This window comes from Sceloporus occidentalis, unplaced genomic scaffold, assembly GCF_023333645.1.
Source record: "Sceloporus occidentalis isolate IW3139 unplaced genomic scaffold, rSceOcc1.0.p SCAF_4, whole genome shotgun sequence".
NCBI classification, from domain to species: Eukaryota; Metazoa; Chordata; class Lepidosauria; order Squamata; family Phrynosomatidae; genus Sceloporus; species Sceloporus occidentalis.
The window spans coordinates 2,723,270-2,746,102 of NW_028316984.1; the positions used below are offsets into that span (position 1 = coordinate 2,723,270).

Genomic DNA, 22,833 nt, shown 5'->3' on the forward strand with positions numbered 1-22,833 from the left:
TGCTGTTTAGTCTTTGTGATTTCATGAGACTGTTCTTTTCAAATCATAGACCATATTTCTAGTTACAGAATTTGTGGATTCTAATTCTGTTTTCCTCCACTGTTCAGATGGCATAATTTAATCTGCATGTGCTAAAGTAGCATAAGGTACAGTAGTTTTTGCAACTCTTTCTTTATTATAAGATATATTTACAGTTTCCTTATACAAAATAAAGATCTGATTTTCAGATTTAACAAATATGTCAAGTAGTGCAATTTAATATGCTAATAACATATAAATGGAAAATATTAGGGTGATAAAAGGGTAAAATATGATATGAAAATAAGTAATTTAAAAATATAATATGAATATATGTATTTCAGTATTACATATACCCCCCCCCCCCCAATGTCTGTTTTTCCTCCAGAGGAAACTAAGTTAAGGTTTCAAATTTAAAACTAAACCTTGGCTATCAGTGACTGTTATTTGTTGCTAACTGCCATGTATGGAGTCTGAACGGGTACAAGGTATACTTAGAAGAAACAAAACAAGCCAGCACAGCTCATGCCTATTGCTCAGAGCTTTCCCATTGCTCTTGACCTAGGTTGGATGTCATATAAGGAATGCTTCCCTCTGTGGTTAATTCAGCCTACCTACAGATGTATATATGCAATGCAGGAGGTCAGTACATGGGTAACTAAGGACACTGTTCATGACCTCTTCATGTTCAGAGCTAGCATGAAGTGTGCCTAGGATCCCATATATGACTACTCCAGCCCAGTGCTCCTCATCATGTGGAACAACTGCAACATGCCAGTCCTTTCATTCTGTTTGTTTGTTTATTCTCATCTAAGTTACTGATTTGCAGTATTTCACAGATAAAGCAAACCATGTGTTAACTGAAATAAATAAATAAAAATGCAATCTTAAAATACTTATACACTAACAAAGCATCACACAGCAGGATCTTATCATAGCCTTATACACAATTACATCAAATTGTAATAATGGCAACCTGCCATTTTCCTTGGTTGTCTTCTGTCCTTTACCTTGTACAACAAGTGGGTTATGTGGATGAACAGCACAGCTGCAGTGAATAAAAAGGTCTAGAAACTTAGAACCTGCAGTCTTTAAAACAGCACCTCAATAAATATTAGGCCCCCACAAGGGTGAGAGAGAGAGGATAGTAGGAGCTGGAGCTTACATTGCCTTTCAAGGGGGCCATGGTAGAGACTGGTGGGACTGTCTTCACCAAGAAAAATGACTTACTGGGACATGGGATGTATTTTTGAGGGGGTGAGCAGGATTGGCGTCATGTATTAGGGACATTCTCTAACTCAAAGCAGCACCAGGAATGAATATACAGTAATGCACCCTTTTTGCTCAGAATAAAGCCTTTCTTCCTATACTCCCTGCTTAATCCTCCCTAACACCTTAGTTGCTTGGACAAATGGTTTGCATTTCCCAGAAAGAGGGAAGAAGGGCTAAGGGTTGAGCTGATTCACTTCACTAGGATTCATGGATTCATTTTCCAAGAGAAAGAGGGTGCAAAAGTAACCCCCAGGAGGCAACATCTTCTGACTATGACAATGGGGCAGTTCAGGGAGGAGAGGCAATAGTGGCCTTCCAAATGTGCACATGTGTATTTGAAAGAGGAATTTAGGTTTCTAGAAATGAGGTTGTCCTCTCTTACTGAAGGGTTTGAATGAGGATAAAACATCACCCAATTTTGCTTTTCTTCATTGTTTTTGCCAGTGCACACACAGTGCAGCAGTAAATTTCGAAGTGAAGACACTAATCAGGACAATCTCTGCAGCAACACTCTAAAAGGTCATATCATAGCCATATACACATCTTTACCAGAAACAGGTCTTTTGTAAAACCTCCCCTGGTACTTTTTATTATAACTAGGATGGTTTTTTGTGGGTTTTTCGGGCTATGAGGTAGCATTCTAGAAGAGTTCCTGACGTTTTGCCAGGATCTGTGGCTGACATCTTCAGAGGATAGCTCATCACAATGCATTGTTACTGGGAAAATCTTTCCCTTCCAGCAACTGTGATGATTGCAGCTAAACTCAACTGGAAAGGGGGACACCACAAGGGCAAGAGATACCTGTTTATTAACAAGTCCCAGGGCTTTATAGCAATAGCAATAGCAATAGCAATAGCATTTATATTTCTAAACCACTTATTAGTGAACTCAGCAATCTCTTAGGTGGTTTACAGTCTGTAAACCAATTGTCCCCAACAAGCTGGGCACTCATTTTACCGCTGAGTCAACCTTGGAGACCTGGGCTTTGGCCCTTTGAGCCATGGCTCCACTACACCACTGCATACATACTGGCAAAACCTGTCACAAAAAGATACTTGATGCCCATTCAGCAAAAAATTGTTATTTTTTTTCATCACCATAGATATGGAAAGGAGAAGGTATGAAGGAACTGAGTACTCTTCACAACATCTGGAAACCAAATAATCATGATAAATAGGGACATAGGTCCCAAACAGACAGGCCAAAATAAAGCTGCTTCAGGTCACTTTAGAAGCTGTATAAATGACACAGGCATCTTAAGAGGCCAAAAGTTGCACCAAAGCTGCACTCCAGTCCTTAGGACTGGAGCATGGCTTTAGCACAGCTTCCAGCCTCTTAGGACTCATGCATCATTTAAACAACAATATCTTCAAAGTGACCTGAAACAGCTTTATTTTGGCCGGTCTGTTCGGGCTCATAGTTCCATTTTGACAATAAGGTGCCTTAATTCAGCAATCTTAAAACCTAGAGTAAAATTTGCATGAGAAGAATTATGTATCTCTCATCTCTAGGTGAAGCAGAAACTAGCTAAGCATTACACAAGCTGCCTAGTATCAGGAAGCTGAGACTCCCACAAGTAGTTTTTCAAGTTTCTTTTAACTGGTTTTGTTTTTATGAACAAGGGTTCAGATATGTTTGCAAGGTGCTTGTTGTTTTTTAAACAGGTGGACCTAAAATATTGAGAAACAGAGGAGAGATAGAGAAGTTCTCACTGGATCCAGTGCCTACTATGTACATCATTTTGGGGATAAAGGAGAGAGAGGAATCTGAGTTGCCCTTCCAGCAGAAAAAAGACACATACCTCATTTGCTTTATGAGGGTGGTACCAGATGCACTCTAAGCAATTCAGGCATCTGCTCTGTTCCTGAGTTTGGTAAGCAGAGTGAAAAACTTTTAAGAACAGTGAGTTTATTAGTAGCATTTCTCTAAACCGAGTTGCTAGTTCACGTCCCCTGTTAACTGTTATTACTTGTCTGGATTAAGAAAGTAAAACTATAGATTTCCCTGGGGGCATTTTCTTCTTCATCCAAGATGTGCACTTCCATCTGCTGGATGAAGTTTTACGGCACTTTATTGAATGCTCCTTAGTAAAGAAGCCAATCTTTTAAATTGGCCATTTTTATGAGAACTATTTGTGACTGAAAACAGTAATTATGCTATGTATATCTCAAAGAAAGACACGCAGCAGGGGGCACCAAGATGCTTTTAAGGATTCAATTTCTCTTAATAGGAATGAGATGCATCCCTTTATCTCTCCCCCCCCCCCCCCACCCCATCATAAAGAAAGGCTCCATTTTAGAGGCTCCATCATGATCCTTCCAATGGTTCATGCTTAGAAAAATGCAGTTTCTTGTATGTTTACTCAGATGAAACATCTGAGATGAGTCCCTCAAATTTAATGGACCTTGTTTCCTACTATGTGTGCCTAAGATTTCACCTGACATATATACCCGACTATAAGTTGACCTCACGTATATGCTGAGGGCAGATTTTAGGGCCAAAATTATGGATTTTGATATGACCCGTGTATAAGTCAAGGGTAAAACATAGGGACATGTGACAAAGGTTCTAAAGGATGAAGCAAGGAAAACAATGCCAAACAATTTACAAAATTCCAGCAGGCACAACTGTTTGTGCTCATCCTAAAGGCTGGATGGATGAGAGAATAGAGAGGGGTCAATGCTTCCAGAACAGATTATGCTCTTGCTTTTCACCAGGGCATGGTTCCTTTTAAAATAAGAGTTAATGTACAGTACTTACATTGACCCATGGATAAGTCAACTCAGTTTTTTGGGGTCAATTTTTTGACTAAAATGTCTAGACGTATACATGAGTATATACAGTATGCTCCATTTATTTCTTTAGGCAAGTTCAGCATGTTTGCATGAACATATTCCCAGAATGGAACTGATAGCAGTGTATTTGAGAGGGGCACTCAAAGGTGTTGGAGGGAATGATCCTAAATCTGAGGCCCTCAGCCCCCCAGCACATGGGTCAGAGCTCTTTCTCACAACCTCCATGTCTCTCTCTCTCACACACACAAAACGGTCAAAAGTTGGCCACAAAATTTTTCTCAATGGTGTGATTTGGGGTAATAAGCTGCTACCTCAAGAGCAACCAAAGTTTTGCTCTGCTAGGCCCCTCTTTCGCTCACCAAAGACATGCAGCCAGGAAGCAACTGAATCCCGACCATCTTTCCAAGACCCACAGCAAGAGGAGCGGCTACCATTGGTAACGTATCTCCATTAGAAGGCCTACTCTCTTCCACGCTAATATTTTATTTCTCAATTCTTGTGTGCCTGTAAGAGTGTATGTGAATTGTGTGTGTTTCCCCCTTGATAAATTACAATTCTTGGAGAATTTGTCCATGAGGTTCTGTTTGCCTCTCATCTCCGTAAACATAAAGAAGATCCCGGGCTGAGTAACCCAACCCATTGAGCTAATAATTCCCCTGAGTAAAGTATTCAGTGACATCTCTTTCTACTACACATTTACAGCACTATGATACCACTTTAATTGCCATGGCTGCCTTCTGTGGAATCCTGGAATGATCAATTTGGCCAGAGGCACCAGAAGAGAAGGTCTTGGGCTGAAGACTGCAAATGGGCCTCCCTGAACTGCAAAGTATCAGATTCTGCAGGATGTTGCCTTAGCAGTTAGAAGTGGGGTCAAACTAAATTATTTCTGCAGTGCAGATGAAGCCTTAGTGCTACATTTTCCCTCTGTAGGCACAGAAAATATAGGGAGAGGGGGACTAATATGATGTCTCTACAGATATGCATTTTATGTTCCGCTTCTATTCTGTTTACTATTTAGCCATTTGTTTGTCAGGTGCCACTTCTATAATAGGTCAGGTATTGGCAGAAGGGCATAGACAGAATAAAGCCCTGCTTTTGAAATTGAAACTGCCTGACCCTATCATTGGGTTTGGCTACCCGATGGTGGCTCTTGGGGCATTTTTTGCCTCTCAAACTCTTCATGCAGCTAACAAAAATGTGGGGGGAGGGGTAAGTAAAACTGATTTTAAAAGGGAAATGCTGCTCCTGGGGTATGTTTGTACTGTACTGTGTTTTGTACATATGTTTTTATATTCAGTAAATTTAATTTTTAAAAAAGATCCCTTTGTGTGCCTGCTGTATGCACTCCATAGGGTGAAATGGCTTAGGAAAGTGCATTTGTAACAAGAAACTAAAAAAAAAAAAAAAAAAAAGATACATTACTATTAGGTCAAATTATTTGTCACATCTTCCTATTGGCCTAACACAGCATTTCTTCCCACAAGACAGCACCAAGAAACTTGCACCAAAATCTAAGACTAGCAAGTGTGGAAGGATGGGGATGAGCAAAAAAACAGCCAGTTGTCAAAGTGCTGGTAATTACTCAAACTTTAGACTCCTGTAAATAAGCTGCTCCTTTTCACCTTTTCTGCTCCAAAATTGGCATGTACCATACACAAATAAACATCACTACAAATTCCAGCTCAAACCTCTGTACTTTTCTTGGTACATAAGCTCTAGAAACTACCCTGCCCTCCAGATGTCTGGTTACAAAGATAGAATTTGATCTGTCCAATGCATTCTTATCATACCACCATGAATTTCATTTTTTAAATTGAATTTGTGTACTAATAGCAAAGAGTGAGTTAATTTACTGGAAAGCATAGCCTGATTGAAAAGACTGATCAGTAGAAAACATAACACTATCTGCATACAGGAAAAAAAACCCTGCATGATTCTGAACTGCAGTGATATCTTTAATGTTATCATTGTGCCGTGATGCATTTTCTACAGAGCGTTACAATCACAGCCAGTTAGGGCTGTGAACAGCAGAGAACATATGTGAAATAGTTGAGGAGGGGAGAGGGATACTTCCATAAATGTTACCGTCTGTTTAAGTGCAGTGAAGATAAAATTCCAAGGAGATTACCCTAAGACTTCATTGTTTTTACCTCTCTAGTGTCAGAATGTAGCATGATGCCTACCTGCACCACTCAGACGTCTGCTCAACATTAGATGCTCAGGGCCATGTGGGAGGAATCCAGACTGTGCAGCTTCTTCCTTTACCAGCATGGGCAAAGGAGATATGTGGGAAGTGACTTGTTTTGAATTTCTCTCACACAACCCAAGGGTTATGACATTACCGAAACATTGTAGGAAGGAGCCAGACTGCATCAATTCCCATGCCGTGAAAGTAACATCAAAACAGACTTCAGCTAGAGACCAGATCCAATCTTTGTGCACAGTCTCCAAGACACAGCTGCAGTTTGGGTGGGGTGGGGTGGATTTAATATGAGGCCTTGCAAAGTGACTAATCTTGCCTTCTGATGTGTTCAAGAAGAGCACATAATGGCATTAGTTCAACCTGGTTAGCAAACAGCAGCAACCTTATGAAATGTATTTCCTTGTTTTTATTACATTATTGTTACAATTAGACATGTTAATCGAGGATATGCATAATCTGCAGATGAATCATCACTTAAAAATTACGTTTCTCTCAGGTACAAACCTGATATTTTTGTTTATATATATTTGGTTTATACCAATGTCTCCCCCCTCCCCCCATGCACCAATGAAAGAAAAGCTAATTTTAAATTCCTGCTGTTATTTTAGTTCCCTGTCTGCCTGTGTCTACTGCTTGAACAAAAAGCAAATGGTAATGGAACCATTTCCCTAAGCACAACAGATGCCCCATTTCAGGCAGAAGCAGGAAAACTGAAAAGTGTGTAGCTATCCTATTTTTGCAGAAATCATGGCAAAACCCCTATTGATTTTAGAGGGGACGAAGCAGAACTGTATCCCTTCTATACTTTTACAGTTTTCTGTTTTGTCTTTAAAATGTTTCTATGATTGCTCAAAGCTTAGCATATAAAACCAAAATTAATCTTTCATTTAACCAGAATAATTTACAGTACAATCTTATCCATGTCTGCTGAGACCCACCAACTTCATTTAGTGGGACTTACTCCCAAGTAAGAATGCATGGCATTACTGGGTTAGTCACATGATTTCTCCTAAATGGATTATACCTATTTATGAGAGTAATGATCTGTGTCCTGCAGCTTACATTTCCACACCAAAGAAATGTGGTTTTCACATCATTTGTGTAGGCATGTATAATCTCAGATATGCAGCATGTACTGTTTAATAAACTAGGCTGTACATGAAGCAGAAATTTTAGGAATTGGACATTACCATTCATAGACTAGTTCTACAATGCATGACAATTCATAGTCCACAAATTCTGTCTGGCCTTTATAACCAAGAATTTTTAAAAATTATCTAGCAAATTCAATCTTGCTGTTACTGCAGTAATAATATAGGCATTTCCAAATCAGACATGAGTTTTATCATAGTGACTGACTTAATAACTAACATTTTAGTTAGTTAGTTTAGTTAGTTAAAATAGAATAATTATTTTTCTGTCTCTTTAAATTATTTATTTCATGATTTAACCCTAAGAGATATAGAAAGGCAGGAAAGAAAATAAGGAAAGACCAGAGGAAACTTCCTAGAAGCTGCTTAGATTTAATACAAGAACACGAACTGGTAGACACTTGGACTTAAAAATATGATAACAAACCAGGTTTTACTCTTTTCTGAAACTCACAAATCCTGGTCAAGGGTCAATCTTCTCTTAGCCTCCAAAGAATTAGCAACTAAGGTTAGTAAGATGGAAATAGATTCTAAAACCTTTTCTGATCACAAATTAATAGAGGCGACACTACTGGAAGGGACTAAGAGAAATACAACGTGGAGGTTGCAAGATAACCTTCTAAAAAACAAGAACTTTGTAGATAAAATAAAAAAAGAGATTAAATATTACTTTGAGGAAAACAGTACACCTTCATTTCAAAATGAAATCCATTTGGAATGTGAGTAAGGCAATGTTTAGAGGTTTATTTATAAAGAAAACAAGTGAGATTAAAAGGTTAAGGATAGAAAAGAAAAAAGAAATTAATGGAAGAAATTAAAGAGAAGGAAGAGCAATTAAGGAAAAATCCCACTAATTCAAACTTACTTAATGAATTAAAGATTTTACAAAACAAAATCAGGCGAGGATAAATGAAGAAATTATAAGAGATTTAAAACAAACAAAACAAAACTTTTTTGAAAACGCTAATAAAGTGGGAAAGTGGCTTGCTAAGAAATTAGAAAAGGAAAGAGGAACTTCCTCAATGCATCCCCCCACCCGGACGGCCAGCCATGATGGGAAAGGGTCGAGAGGGCTAGTTGTTTTCCTCACCTTACCAAGGAGCATGTCCACGTCATCGGTACTCACAGATTGCAGCTGATCCAGAATAACTTCATTGACGGAGTTGCTGGACACCTCGTCTATGGTTTCTGTTGAAATATTGGTGTCTAAGTCGGCTCTTATCTGAGAGAGTTTATCTACAAAGAAGTTATTAAACGTGTCGCAGCAGGGCGTCATCGGGTTAAGTAAAGGATTTGGTGCAGGGGACACCTGCGTCAGCTCCCTCATCACCCTAAACAGCTCTGCTGGACGGGACTCTGCAGACGCAATACGTGCAGAGAAGAAGGATCTCTTCACTGTACATATGGCCTCCCAATAGGACCAAAGAAGGTTCCTGTGGCGAGTTCTGTCAGATAAGAGTCGAGTCTTCCGCCACTTGTGCTCTAGTCGTTGTCCAACGTTGTTGTTGTCATTTTTCAATGAACCTTTAACTTTATTTATTAAATATGACCTCGACCCTGAAAGCACAGGATGAAAATAAATACTGGAGGATAATATTATATTTAGTTACCGCGGCAAGGGTTTCAATAGCCAAATTATGGAAATCTGAAGCAAGACCAATGTGGGAGGATTGGATGCATAAGGTGTTTGAATACAGAGAGCTAGATAAGATTTCTTGCCAGGTACAGAAGCAAAATATAATGGAAAGGAAAGACAACTGGGAAAAAGTTTTGGCTCTGTGGGAAAGGAAATGGAACATAAAAACAAACTTATTAGATATTTAATAGTTCATAATTTTGTTATGATAATTTGTGTAACGACATTCCCTTTCCTCTTTTTCATACTTTTATCAGCTTTTTTTTTTTTACTAATACAGGTCTGTAAATGAACAAATGGCACCCCGACAAAGTTTTTCTCTCAAGAATAAGATCTGAGGATTTTAAAAGTTAAAATGTATTAATTCATTAAGCAGGCACAAGATATTTGTTTTGAGATAGGCAACGATGAAAATGGTTAGCAATCTGTGCCTTAATCGATCTTCTTTTCATATCTTGCATGTAATACATAATGATACAGCTGGTTTATTTTTAATAACTTAAAGGAAAAGCACTCTTTAAAATACCAGGAACTAAAGGAAGATCAACAAAATCAATGAAGACAAAGATATCAGAAGATTTTTGTGTTTTGAATTTTTATTGTAACATCTTTTTATTGTATTGAATTAATAAAGATTATCATAAAAATATTTATTTCATGATTTTGACTGTCTTTACTGTTCTGATTTCTAAATCTGATCTCCTTCATTCCAAATATGCATAAAACCGTAGAAATATTTAAATATTTAAATTATACACCTACATGTCTAGTACAAAAGTAAAAATAGAATAACAGTTATTTTGGTCTGTAGGGTGCCTATTTTGATTGTATGTTGAGTAAATTTTATTATAAATATAAAGGTCTAATGACATTTATTTATGAAGCAGGAAACACTTCTCTGCCACCTGAATAGTCTATGGGACACAAGGAGCGCTTATTGTCTGGCATGATTGAATGAGGTGGCCTTTTTCTGTTAGCCAGTTACCCTAGTAAAATAAATTAGCCATAATAGCCATGGAAACAACAACAGTAACACCTTAATTTTTTGTTTGTGAATGAGCTGAAAATATGCAATATAAAGAACAACTCAAGAGCACTGCCAATAGACATGTGGTATTGGCTTGGTGGCCAAGGGGCTTACACACAAAGGAGCACATGTGCACTCACATTTTCTCAGCCCACACATTCCCAGCATGTGGCCATCTGTCAGCAGCTTCCATACAGACTGCCATTTGCTTTTAAAAGTGAAGAAATAGTCTCTGTGCATGTCAGGGAACAGCGCTCTGAGGGGAAAAACAGGGGGTGGGGTCCACTACATTTATACACTGCACAAGAAACTGTGCACTCTTGGTTTACAGGTTGTAACTGCACTAGAGGTTGCCTAAATGTGGCCCATGTTAGAGACCAGAGAAATTCCACAGTGTGTTGAAGTAATTCTGAGGAAGCATCACAGGAAAATAGACTTCAGAGTCAGGAAATCATGCACGGGAAAGAAAAAATTGGCTTTTAGATTGCTCTTATGGGTATGATTATTCATAGAGCCCACAGTAGGGTTTATTTCTCCATTTGTTGTTGCTGTTAACTGCCCTTGAGTTGAACTGACTCATGATGTCCCTGTGGATGAGACATCTTCAAGACCCTCTATCCTCTTAGTTTGTGCAAATCTAAGCCTGAGACTGCTTTGATTGAGTCTATCCATCTGGCATGTGTCTTCCTCCCTATCTATTTCCCTCCACCTTTCCTAGCATTATTGTCTTTTTCAATGAGTTGAGCCTTCTATTGATGTGGCTAAATTATGACAGCCTCAATTTGATCATCTTGGCTTCCAAGAAGATTTCAGGGTTGATTTGTTCTAGGACCCATTTGCTTGTCCTTTTGGCTGTCCACTGAGCACCCTTAACCAGCACAACATCTCAAATGAATTGATACTCTTGCTATCCACTTTCTTCACTGTCCAGCTTTTCAGTACATGGATGGTGGTGGGGAATACGGTGGCTTGGGTGATTCTAACTTCAGTGCTCAGTTGTATATCTTTACTCTTTAGAATCATGTCTAGTTGTTTCATAGCTGCCCTTCCTATTCCTAGTCTTCTTTTGATTTCTTGACTGCACTCTCCATTCTGATCAAGGTTTGAATCTAGGTATGAGAATTCTTTTAGTATTTCAATTTCTTCGTTATCTAGGTAGAATTTATGCATTTATTTTGTGGTCATTATTTTTGTTTTCTTTATGTTCAGCATTAAGCCTCTCTTTGCACTCAATGTACTCCCTTAGTTATTCTTTTCAAGTGTGTGATGTTTTCCACTAGTAGTATGGTGTATTCCACATATTTAAGATTGTTGATGTTCCTTCCTCCTATCTTCAGTCCTCCTCCTTCTTAGTCTAACCCTTCTCTTCTTATGATATTTTTTGCATACAAGATGAACTGACAGGGTGAAAGGCTGAATCCTTGCCTGGCCCCCTTGTCAATTGGGAAGAATTCTGTTTTTCCAAATTCTGTTCTAACTGTAGCCTCTTGTTCTGAGTATAGATTTCTTATCAGTATTGAATGTGGTGGCACTCTCATGACTTTAAGAGCCATCCATAGTTTTTCATGATCTATGCAGTCAAATGCTTGCTGTACTCTATGAAGCACATGCTGATTTTCTTCTGAAATTCATTTGCAGTGTGGTCTTTAGTGCCTCTTCCATTCCTGAACCTCACTTGTATCTATGAGATTTCTGTCTTCATGTATGATTGGAATCTATGCTGTAGAATTTTGAGCATAATTTTGCTTGCATGGTTCTATAATTGCTGCAGTCTTTCTTTCTTTCTTTCTTTTTTTGGTGGTTCGGGATGTACATTGATCATTTTCAGTTTGTTGTCCACTTTTGTTTTCCATATTTGTTGGCATATATTAGGTAGCACTCGAGTTGCTTCTGCCTGTCAGTCTTAGCCTGCACTAAATCACTGAGGTAACATTTCGGGTACAAGACAGTATTCCTCACCTCATCAGCTGTCAGCACAGTTGATATTGTATGTGTGTGTATAGCTCCTACAGTGTGTGTATGCATGCTTTCAAGTCACCTGTTGGCTTATGGCGACCCCATGAATTTCATAGGGCTTTCTTAGGCAGGTAATACTCAGAGGTGGTTTTCCTAGTTCCTTCCTCTGAAATATAGCCTTCAGCACCTGGTATTTCCTAGTGATCTCCCATCCAAGTACCTTTTTTAAATGATGATTTCATTTGGTATTTGTTGGGGGTTTCCCATACAAATGGCAACCAAGGCTGATCCTGCTTATAATAAGATATAATACCTTTATGGTATTTAGGCCAACTATTATAGACCTAGTAAAAGTACTATTTATTGTTTATCATGACCTTTCACAAAAAACTAATTGTGTTAAAAATGCCAAGAGCTCTGTTATATTCAGTTGTTAGTATGAGGTGACAAAATAACAAATACACTGTATTTTTTGTGAAAAAGGAAGAGAACTTTTTTATTATCCCAGCTTGTTTTGATTGAGCCAGTGTGACATAATGGTTTGATCACAACTCTGGAAACCAGAGTTCGAATCCTGTCTCGGCCATGTAAATTCACTGGCCTACCTGGGCAAGTCACACTCTCTCAGCCTCACAGGATGACAATGGCAAACCCCGCCTAAAGAATCTTGCCAAGAAAACCCCATGGAAGGTTCACCTTTTTGGGTCATCATAAATTGGAAACAACTTGAAGGCATACAGCAACAACATGTTGTGGTTCAAATTTCGTGTTAAGAGGTATTGAAAAATATACTAATTTCACCAGATGGCAACACATGCTCAACATACATTTAGTCATGTGGACTATAGATATTTTTCTGCCATGTTTTGCTAGCATTAGCTTTCACAGGTTAATCTACTTTACAGGTGCACTTTTTCATGCTTGATCACTGTAACTTTCTAGCGACAGGGTTCCAAAAAAGCTACAGATTGAGCATTATTCATGATTCATCAGGAAATCAGAATATTTTATTTTATTTTTGCATCCAATATGCTTCCTATATGCTGTAATAATGAGTAACTGAGCTAACCTCATTGAATACATTTCTGGGTAAACATGCATAGGACTGTGTTGCACAGGTTCTCAGCCCAACCCTCAAAACGTTATTTTAAAAGTCAAACAAAGGACCGTTAAAAAGAAAAGCATGCTGCATTCAAGTTAAATCAATTCCCAACAATACAGTACTGTCAGCTAAGCGGGGTTTCTTCCAAACTTGGAAAAATCCTTGGATAAGAAACCCACAGTATCATGGGAGGCCCATCCTCCTCTTCCTTGCTGTCAGCCACTTGCTTATTCCTCTCTTGGGTCCCAGTCAGTACCACTTCCCAGAAAGAGAGCAAGGAGGGGAGAAAGCTTACTGCTCTTTCCCTTTTCTTCTTTGCTGGCTTGCTCAGTTGATCAGGGCTGGTGAACAGTTGATAAAAGCAGTGCTGACTGGTATGGACCCTGAAACTGAAGGCCACGATCTTGTGGATCATTACACTGGAGTGAGATCCTTTAAATCCAGACTGTGTTTCTATGCTTCTGAATAACCTTAAGGCCACATTGTAAAGCATATTTAATATTTTATTTCAAATAACGGATACTAATTGAAAGGACCAGTTTTAAATTGGTTGTCTCATCAAAGAAAAAATTATCAGCACAGACCCGTAGTATTTTCCTCACAATTTTTTGTTTATTGTTGATACCTGGTTTCTCACAGCTCAGGTCAGTAGTTTGAAAAAACTTTGGGTGGGGGAAAGTGGCTTGTACATCAGACACACATCAGAGGGCTTTCTTGGTAGTAGCTCCAGTTGTCGACTAATCTGATTTTTAAAAAACCCTAAAAAAAAACACCAAGGAACCTAAATGAATAATTGTTATAGAGCAGTGATGGTGAATCTTTTAGGGGCCGATTGCCCAAACTAAAAGGTCTTCCGGCACTGGGTATTACCCGGTGCCATGGACAGGACTTCTGCCCTCCCGAGGGAGGACTTCTGGAGTAGGACTTCTTCCCTCTAACCTCCTGGGGCTTCAGCTGCCTCTCCACAGACAGCTGAAAGCCCAGGGGGTGAGTGGGGAAGAAGAGGAACTGGTGCATGCCTCTTCCTCCTCCTCCCCTCTCCCCGCACCGTACCCAGCCTTCAGCTGCCTCTGGAGAGCATCCACATCTCTTGATCATAGCAATTATGCATGAACATAATGTTCCAGTTTTGTATCAACTTTACATTAAAAAGTGATGATCATGGATATGTACAATTAAAGAAGGAAATGCGAATGAAAATATATTGATATTTTCATATTAATATGGCATATTAATGTATCTCCTCATTGTCATTGCTTTAGGTCATGGAACAAAGGGAGTGTTTGAGCTTCTGTCAGGATGGCGTCGAACCCGAGAGAACCTGCCATTCAAAGACAGGGTTGCAGATGCCTACTCTGATGTAATGGTCTCCTACACAATGACAAGCTGCTTGTACTTTATAGCCTTTGGGATGGGTGCCAGTCCTTTCACCAACATTGAAGCTGTGAAGGTCTTCTGCCAGAATATGTGCATCTCCATCCTGCTGAACTACTTCTATATCTTCTCCTTCTTTGGCTCTTGTCTGGTCTTTGCTGGGCAGTTGGAGCAGAATCGTTACCACAGCATCTTTTGCTGTAAAATCCCTTCTGCAGAATACCTGGAAAGAAAGCCTGTTTGGTTCCAAACTATGATGAGTGATGGCCACCAACACTCTTCTCATCATGAGACTGATCCATACCAAAATCACTTTATCCAACATTTCCTACGGGAGCATTACAATGAATGGATAACTAACATCTATGTTAAGCCATTTGTAGTGATACTTTATCTGATATATGCTTCTTTCTCCTTTATGGGCTGCTTGCAGATCAGAGACGGAGCCAATATCATCAATCTCCTCTCCAGCAATTCACCAAGTGTGTCCTATGCCCTCGTTCAGCAGAAGTACTTCAGTAATTACAGTCCAGTCATAGGGTTCTACATTTATGAACCTCTTGAGTACTGGAATGGCACTGTACAAGATGACTTAAAGAAACTGAGTGAAGGCTTCAACACAATGTCCTGGCTTCAACAATATTACCAGTATCTGAGAGCTGGGAACATTACTGCTACTAATAAAAGTGACTTTCTTGGCATACTTCAAAATTCGTTTTTAAGAAAGCCAGAATTCCAGCACTTCAAAAATGACATAATTTTCTCCAAGGCTGGGAATGTGAATAGCATCATTGCTTCTCGTATGTATCTTGTGGCTAGGACTAGTGAAAAAACACAGAGAGATGTTATAGAGTTATTGGAGAAACTAAGACCATTGTCTCTGAAACAAAGCATCAAGTTCATAGTATTCAACCCTACCTTTGTCTTCATGGACCAGTACAGCTTGTCAGTAACTATGCCTGTCTTGATTTCAAGCTTTGGCATTTTGCTGGTGTTGTTACTTACTTTTTTCCTGGTTATTCATCCTCTGGGGAACTTCTGGTTAATTCTCACTGTCACCTCAATTGAGCTGGGTGTCCTGGGCTTGATGACATTATGGAATGTAGACATGGATTGCATTTCTACACTGTGCCTTATTTACACTTTGAATTTTTCCATAGATCACTGTGCACCCCTGCTTTACACATTTGTGTTAGCAACTGAACACACACGAACTCAGTGCATAAAAAGTTCACTCCAAGAACATGGAACAGCAATTTTGCAAAATATTACTTCTTTTCTTATTGGATTGGTCCCCCTCCTTTTTGTGCCTTCAAACTTGACCTTCACACTGTTCAAATGCTTGCTGCTCACTGGCAGTTGCACACTTCTGCACTGTTTTGTTATTTTACCTGTCTTCCTGACATTTTTCCCACCCTCCAAAAAGCACCACAAGAAAAAGAAACGAGCCAAACGAAAGGAGCGGGAAGAAATTGAGTGCATAGAAATTCAAGAGAACCCTGATCATGTGACAGCTGTATGAAAGTCACACAATCATGTGTGTGTGTTTATTACTTTTTTAAAAAATGTTACACAGAGCTGCAGGGAAAGTAGAGTAAAAATCTCCACTGCTTGTGCTGGCCCATGTGAAACAAGATAAAGGAAGCCCAAGAAAGGAGCATTTGACAGAGGGAGGTGAAAGTGTTGTCAAAATAATGATCATTTTTTTAAAATGAAAAAGGATGGAGAAGAGGGAAAAACACTCATTGCTTTTTCCTTGAATCCTACTACTTCCACAAGGGCACTGTTTTTTGCCAGTTTTATCAACAACAAAAAACAAAATAAGTTTAAGTAGCCAGTTCTTTAAAAAAAAAAGGTCACAAGAGTTTCAAACTGGAAAAAGCAACAAGAAAAAAAAAGGGAAAAAAAGCAATTGTGGCTATATCATATTTTTAGAGGTTGGTCTAAGTTAAAACCTATGCAGTTGGGAAGTAGATTTTCAACAATCTAAGCCAAAGTATTTTCCCACTCAAAGTCCTTCCCTACAATTATATATCTATATGTCACCATTGAAACTGGTGTCATTTATTCAGCGAGTTAAATCGGTACTTTCCTAAAATGCAAGTACTGTTGTGTATGGGAGAGGAATTTAATAGACAACTTTAGCTTTTACAGGATTGTGATTGGGGAGTGCTCCCAGTGTGACTAGAGTGGCCATCAGAACCAGTGATTGTTACAACATAATATACTTGAATTCTGTGAAACATCCCAGGTCTCAGCCACTGCAGTACTACCTATAATTACTGCAGTGCTGTCCTTTTGCTTCCTACACATTATCTGTACCAAAATTAGACACAGAATACTAATCAGGCAGATGTGTCAATAGATCATACTCCATAGACACAGCATGGTGACAATTTTTGTGCCAGACTTAGGTGTTGAGCACATTGCAGTGGTAAACACAATGTTTGAAGTTCAAAGAGAAAGAATACCATTTTTCCTCTTTAAAATTGTCTCTGAAATGCATGTATTTCACATCTCTTTTGCCAAACGGATCCACTGACTATGCTTTTGCCACAAGGGGGGGGGGGGGGAGAGGGGAACCATAATCAGAGTTATTAAACATAAAAGTACCAGGCTGCTTTTGAAATTGATTTTTTATAAAACATTACTGTTCAAAGCCTGATAGAATGTCTGTGATAAAACAAAGCTTTATGGCTGTTGAGAATTATAGATTCATGCAGTAAATTTGTCTCTTACTGCATGAGAATAGTTATACTGTAACAAAAGGACAGTCCATGCTTACAAAATATACATGCTTAGATGCGTAAAAGAAGGAGTAGAAAGAGAATGAGCCAATAATTCTCAAAAAAAAGAGTGAAATGTCACTCTGAGTTAAGCCACGTATTTCTCTTTTTGAAAAGCATTTTAGAAAGAGTTTACTTCATGCATTCTTGAATGCAACCTAGCCTTGCCTAAACAAGCAATGTCTTCCTGGAAATGTAATGTGTATATTTATGATTATTGTTCAAACGTAATGTCAAGTGGAGTGTGGGGAGGGATTGTTGGTCTTATTGGTTCCTTTTTTTAAAAAAAGTTCTGTCCGTTATTAGGCCACTACATCTCTCAGTATGTATGACTGTGCATATGAGGCTCAGTAATGTCTTCCTCAACATCCCCACCTAGCACTTAAATAATATGTGTTGCAAAGCAGTGAGGTGGAAAGGGGTGAGTAAGTGAATCAGGGATGCTCAGGGTCCTTCCATTGAAAGGATTGGCTAGCCCACTGTAATGTGCATACGTCTCCTCGCAAGCCAAGGAAGGAATAAACCTCTCTTGATCCCTTTCCTGATCCAAATGTTCATCTGCAGCCATGTCCCCAGTTCTTTATTGTTCTGGATAACCTCTCTTCCATGACACCAGAACTGTAGACCTGTGATTAAGTAATTACCTGATCCAAAGCCATATTCTTGCATACCATACAGTGTTGTACTGTGTCAACCTTTGATACATCTAGTGATTGGATTTGGACCCTTATTCTCACTGGTATAACAATCCAGGTTTGCAGGCAAAGATCTTTCCCAGCAGAGATATCCTTTGAAATGACAATACCAGGAATTCAGTGTTCTGCATGGAAAATATGTGCCTATCACAGATCTGTTGTCTCTCCTTCTAATGTGTTGTGAGGAATTTCTTCCTTATGCATTTTTTTCTCCAATCATTTCATTTGAGGAGAATTCTCTCTTGAAATGTAGCTACTTACAGAATCTCCATGAATTTCTTCTGTTGTTCCCAATATTGTTTTTGTAATTTCACTTGGTAAGCCATTTCAAATGGCAGTTTTCACTTGGATGACATAGAGACATGGTTTAGGATGGAAGCACTAGACAGATTTGAGCAGGTTGGCATGCATCTGTGGAAGCCATTTTTATAATGGCTATTAGCCACCCTGCAGAACTGCATTCGCATGTACCATGTTACTGACACATCAGTTGTTTATTTTAAAAATATAGTTAAATTTGGGTGAAACAAAAAAAATTTTTTTTAGTTGCAAGAAGACTAATGCTAAGACCTCCAAAGCTGTTATCAGCAAACTTTTTGGAATGTACAAGAACATATCAAAATAAATGTGAAATAAAGGTTTTTCAGCTTGATTCCCCAGCATCCTCACAAGTTGATTTTGCAGTCCAATAAATATGTACTCCTCAAACCGTATCAGATGTGTAATTATATATTGCCTTTTGCTATCTTTTGATAAGAGTTACAGACTTGGTTTATCAGGAGAATGCTGTGGATTCTGTATATCTTGATCTCAGTAAGACCTTTGAAAAGGTCCCCCATGATACTCTTACAGACAAGCTGGTTAAATGTGGGCTAGACATTAGGTGGATATATAACTGGCTGATGGACCAAATCCATAGATTATTCACCAAACATCCTGGAGAGATGTCACAGGGTTTTGTCCTGGACCCAATATTGTCCAGTATCTTTACAAATTACTTGAATGATGGAACAAAGGAAATGCTTATTAATTGTGCAGATGACACCAAATTAGAAGCAGTAGCTAATAAACATAAGGACAGGATTAGAATTCAAAGTGAGATTAACAGTTTCAAGAACTAAGCCAAAACTACCAAATGAATTTCAACAGAGAAAAATGTTAAGGTACTACATCTAAGCAGGATATAGGTGGATGATTCATGGCTTGAAAGCAATACATGTGCAAAGGATCTGGGGATGTTAGTAGACCTCAGGTTAAACATGAATCTACAGTGATATCACAGCTCCAAAAAGCTAGTGCAAATCTTGCATTAACAAGAGTACAGTGTCCAGATCAAGGGAAGTAATAGTACCACTTTCTTCTGTTTTGGCTAAATCTATGTCTAATTCTGGGCATCACAGCTCAAAAAAATATTTTGACAAGATGGAATGTGATCAGAGGATGTGTGTGACCAATACAGTAAAAGGTGTACAGTATAAACCAAACCCTACCAGGAAGAGCATAAATTGCTGGGTATATTCATCTGGGGGAAGAGCATATTGAGAAATTATATGATAGCCATCTTTAAATACCTGAAACAAGGCCATGTACAAGATGGAGCAGGCAAGCTTATGTTTTGCTGCTCTAGAGACTAGAACATGAAGCTGTTGATTCAAATTACAAGAGAATCTACCTAAACATTAGGGATATTTAAAAAAACAAACAAACAAACCTGTAAGAGTGTTTGACAGTGGGTTAGGCTGCCTCTAAGGTAGTAGACTTTCCTTCTTCTTCAAAGAGGTTGAGTGGGCATCCTTGAGGAATGCCTTAGCTGTATAGCCTTGTATGGCAGGGGCTCGATCCATTTGACCCTTGCAGTCCACTGATTCTATGTAAGTCTAATCAGTGGTACATTTCAGTAATTTTAAACTCAGATTTATGGTCTTATGGGGTTTCTCCTTTTTAGACAATAATGTATAAATCTTACTTCACTCTGCCAGAATTGCTCCTCCTGTTTAGCCGAGCAGAGTCCTGGACTTTTGCCCCCCACCCATTCTGTGTTGATGGCACAACTTCATGTATTAACTTTATCATGCTCTGCTGGTCAAAACAGTCTCTGTAGATTAGTACAGGAGTTAACAGTGGAGAGAGCATCAGACCATTTGAAAAGTGGATAGCTTCTAAAGAAAAACTAGGTGGCTGCATGAGGACCTTTGGATGAGCTGAGAATTTTTAAAGGGCCTGTATAAGAAATAAAAGCTGGAATCAAACACCCCTTATTTTTAGAGGGGAAGTCAGGAGGGCTAAAGCTCAGAATGAGCTCAGGCTAACAAGAGGTTAGAAAAATGAAGTGGGAGTGTTTGAGCTATGTTTGAAGCAAAAGGAAGTGGAAGATGCTGCCGCATGGTGAAGAGGGAGAATTGCTAATGGGTTACAAAGAGAAAATGGAACAACTCCTCACATACTTTGCCTGTTTTCTCCCAGAAGAAAAGCAGTGCTCAGCCTGGTGAAAGAGATGAAATGATACTGCAGCCAAACAATTGCAACAAGGAAGAAACACAGGAAGAATATAAAGAAACGAGGTTGGATGTACAAAGAACTTTCAGATGAGCTGAGATTTAAAGGAGGACATATATAAGAAATGGAGGGAGGAGGAAACCACCAAAGAGGAACACAAACGTACCAGCTAATACACTACATTTAGGGAAAAAATCAGAAAAAGTAAAGCTTTGACCTGATCCTAAGCATGCTAGAGAGGTTAAAAATCATAAATCATGGAGCCCTGGTGGCGCAGTGGTTTAATGCCTGTACTGCAGCCATTCACTCAAAACCACAAGGTTGCGAGTTCAAGACCAGCAAAAGGGCCCAAGCTCGACTCAGGCTTGCTTCCTTCCGAGGTCGCTAAAATGAGTACCCCAGACTGTTGGGGGCAAATTAGCTTACTTGCCTAATTAGCTTACTTTGCTGTTCACCGCTATGATCTTTGGAATAGCGGTATATAAATAAAACAAATTATTATTATTATTATTAGAATCATACAGTTTGAAGAGACCACAAGGGCCATCCAGTCCAACTCCCTGCCATGCAGGAACTGTCAATAAAGAAGAGGGTTTTGGCTATATTTAAAGCAAGAAGAACAAGGAAATGATAGGACCACTGTATGGAGAAGATAGTGAAATGCTAAAAGGGGACAAAGAAATGGGCAAAATGTGGGCTGGATGAACTGCATCCAAGGGTCCTAAAGGAATTTCCAGGTGTGCTCTCATGAAACTCTACCTATAATCTTTGAGGATTCTGAAAAGAACAAATGAGATCCTAGCAGACTGGAAGAGGACACATGTCCCCCATAAAACTGAAGAGAGAATAGTTAAAGAGCCTTAAGTAACTAGTGACTGGATATTAAAATGATGTTCCTTATATAAAATGGCAAAAATAAGGTTTGCTTTTTGGAATTTATATTGTGTATGTTTTTGAATATTTTCAAGCCATGGATGCTTGGATCTGTGGATAAGGACTCTGTGGATACAGAGGGCCAACTGTACCTCAGAAGACAAAATCAGGATTTATGATTGCCTCGACAGATTGGAAAGTTGGGACAAAGCTAACAAAATTAATTACAACAGGGATAAAGGTAAGGCTCTTCATTTAGATAGGAAAAACCAGGTGTACAAGATGACACCTGGCTCAGCAGTAATGCATGTTTAAACTACCTAGGGATCATATTAGGCCACAAGCAAAACATGACTTGAAAATTTGATGCAAAAAATAGCTAATGCAAGTCTAGGATGTACAACAGAAATCAAGAGTTCCAGTCAGAGGAAGTGATAATTACTACTTCATTCTGCTTTGATCAGACCTCACCTGGTATACTTTGCCCTGCTCTAGGCACTGCAATTTAAGGAAAGATATTGACAAGGTCCAATGTCATAGAATCATAGAGTTGGAAGAGACCCCAAAGACCATTCAGTCCAACCCCCCTTCCATGCAAGAACTCTTAAAGCATCCCCTGCAGATGGCCATCCAGCCTCTGTATGTGTCCAGAGAGGGAGTTGGCTGTGTTTAGCCTGTTGAGGGCAAAAAAACTAAGACGTAATAGGATAGCTATCTTCAAATATTCAGAGTTGAAGAGTGGAGCAAGCTTGTTATTGGTAGAACCCAAACCAATGGATTCAAATTACAAGGAAGGAGACTGAGAAAACATTAGGAAGAAAATTCTGAAGGTATATCCTCTTCAGCAGTGGAACAGAATACCTTGGAAGGTGGTGGTTTTTTCTTTGGAGCTGTTTAAACAGAAGTTGGATAGCCGTATGTCAGGGATGCTTTAGCTGTGGATTCCTATACTGTCAAAGGGTTGTCCCTTGAGTTGCCTTCCAATTCTAGTTCTAGGATTCTATCCCAACAGCATCTGACAATTTATCATCAGAATTCAAAAGAGAGTAGTGTGCTTGGTCTCTCACACATAATAAAAACACAGAATGATACAGCGTTTGTGTTAGTCTAGCAAAGCCAAGTTTCAACTCATGAGGAGGATGACATATTTGTACCATCATAGCCTGGATGTTGGATGTTAATTTCACATCTTGGGTGTAACTAATTTCATATCTGTTGCATGTTGGATGCCTACCATGTCTCATTAATCTTGTCACACAACCAGGTAATAGTTTCACACAACCAGGTAACAATTTCTTCAATACCTTGGTACAGTTCAAAACTGCTGTGGGGTCCCCCCCCCCCATAATATTGGCATTGTTTCAAAGTTATTCACACAAACTTTATAGCCTGGTTTTTGTATCATGGATACTTTTTATATAGCCAAGGTTTTTTAGAGCTGTGTAG

General features: G+C 39.0%; 1 protein-coding gene across 2 annotated transcripts in view; it reads left to right on the forward strand.

Annotated features, from left to right (window-relative positions):
* The window catches only part of LOC149313425 (patched domain-containing protein 4-like), a 103,248-nt gene extending 86,157 nt beyond the window's left edge, over positions 1-17,091 (forward strand). For both annotated transcript variants that reach the window (XM_089519090.1, XM_089519091.1), the window contains exon 3: positions 14,426-17,091. In XM_089519090.1, coding sequence (XP_089375216.1) covers positions 14,426-16,059 — 1,634 coding nt within the window. In that variant the 3' untranslated portion in view covers positions 16,060-17,091. The remainder of the gene's footprint in view (positions 1-14,425) is intronic.
* The last annotated feature ends 5,742 nt before the right edge of the window (positions 17,092-22,833 follow it).